At 39.8% G+C, this 952-nt stretch overlaps 1 protein-coding gene across 1 annotated transcript in view; it reads right to left on the bottom strand.

The window, feature by feature from the left end:
* The window catches only part of LOC119589177, a 57061-nt gene extending 56405 nt beyond the window's left edge, over positions 1-656 (bottom strand). Inside the window, exons 1-2 of the mRNA XM_037937773.1 lie at positions 610-656; positions 180-339 (exon numbers count right to left, since the gene is read on the bottom strand). Coding sequence (XP_037793701.1) covers positions 180-339; positions 610-621 — 172 coding nt within the window. The 5' untranslated portion in view covers positions 622-656. The remainder of the gene's footprint in view (positions 1-179; positions 340-609) is intronic.
* Between the last annotated feature and the right edge of the window lie 296 nt (positions 657-952).

Here is a 952-nt window from a genome sequence, read left to right on the forward strand (position 1 = left end):
TTGTGACCTGTGGGAGGAAATAACGTGTTCATTTCATATAAGAACTGTGACCTTACACACGTAATACGCCATGCAGTCTTGTTATAACCGATATGTCAAGTTAGTTACAAGACTATATGACAAATACTTAGATGAAAATATAGACACATGTGCATGTAAAAATCCTCTATGAGACTGACCGTAGGTGTAGACGAGGGGGGCGGTGCTGGCGGGGGTCTCGGCCTTGACAGTCTTGACGACGGGGTAGGAGGAGTACACGAGGGGATGGCCGTAGGGGTAGACGAAGCCAGGGTCAGGAGAGGGCATGGCAGCAGCACAAGCAGCCAGGGCGAGAACCAGCTGATTGGAAGTCAAAAAGCTTATCGAATGCATGTTTATATGGAGATATCATATCATCTGTTTCGTACGGAGATAATGATATTAAAAATGTTTGTGGCAAAGGTGAGTTGTCAGGAAAAGGATCAACAGATCTATAACGCTATTTTCAACAATTATATTACAGACAAGTGAATAATATAATAATACTAAATTTTAACTTATGTAAGGTTTGGTTACGTGAGTCAGAACTTAAAGCTCTATGATGTTAATACAAAACAAACGTTTCTTTACCGTAGCCTTCATGATGGATGCTTGTCTTGTGAATCCTGGAATGGACGACTGACATCTCGCTGGATTCGTCGCCGCCTTATATAGTAGGCTGGTTCTGTGATGACGTCATCGAGTTACAACGTTTGATTTCTTACTGGGTTATTTATTTTCCTCCATTTAAATAATGTGTTGCCAGTAATATGTAATTTAAGTAGATCATATAGCTATCTGTGAAAAATAATTTAAAACAAATATAGGCTTAAACTAAATATATGCTTTTGTTAAAAACAACAGTCAGTAGTGTCAATCTAACACCGAAGTAATGATCCTCCATAACTGGCGTTCGGGAAAACGGGATCCATGG

This window comes from Penaeus monodon, chromosome 25 (assembly GCF_015228065.2).
Source record: "Penaeus monodon isolate SGIC_2016 chromosome 25, NSTDA_Pmon_1, whole genome shotgun sequence".
In the NCBI taxonomy this organism is placed as follows: domain Eukaryota; kingdom Metazoa; phylum Arthropoda; class Malacostraca; order Decapoda; family Penaeidae; genus Penaeus; species Penaeus monodon.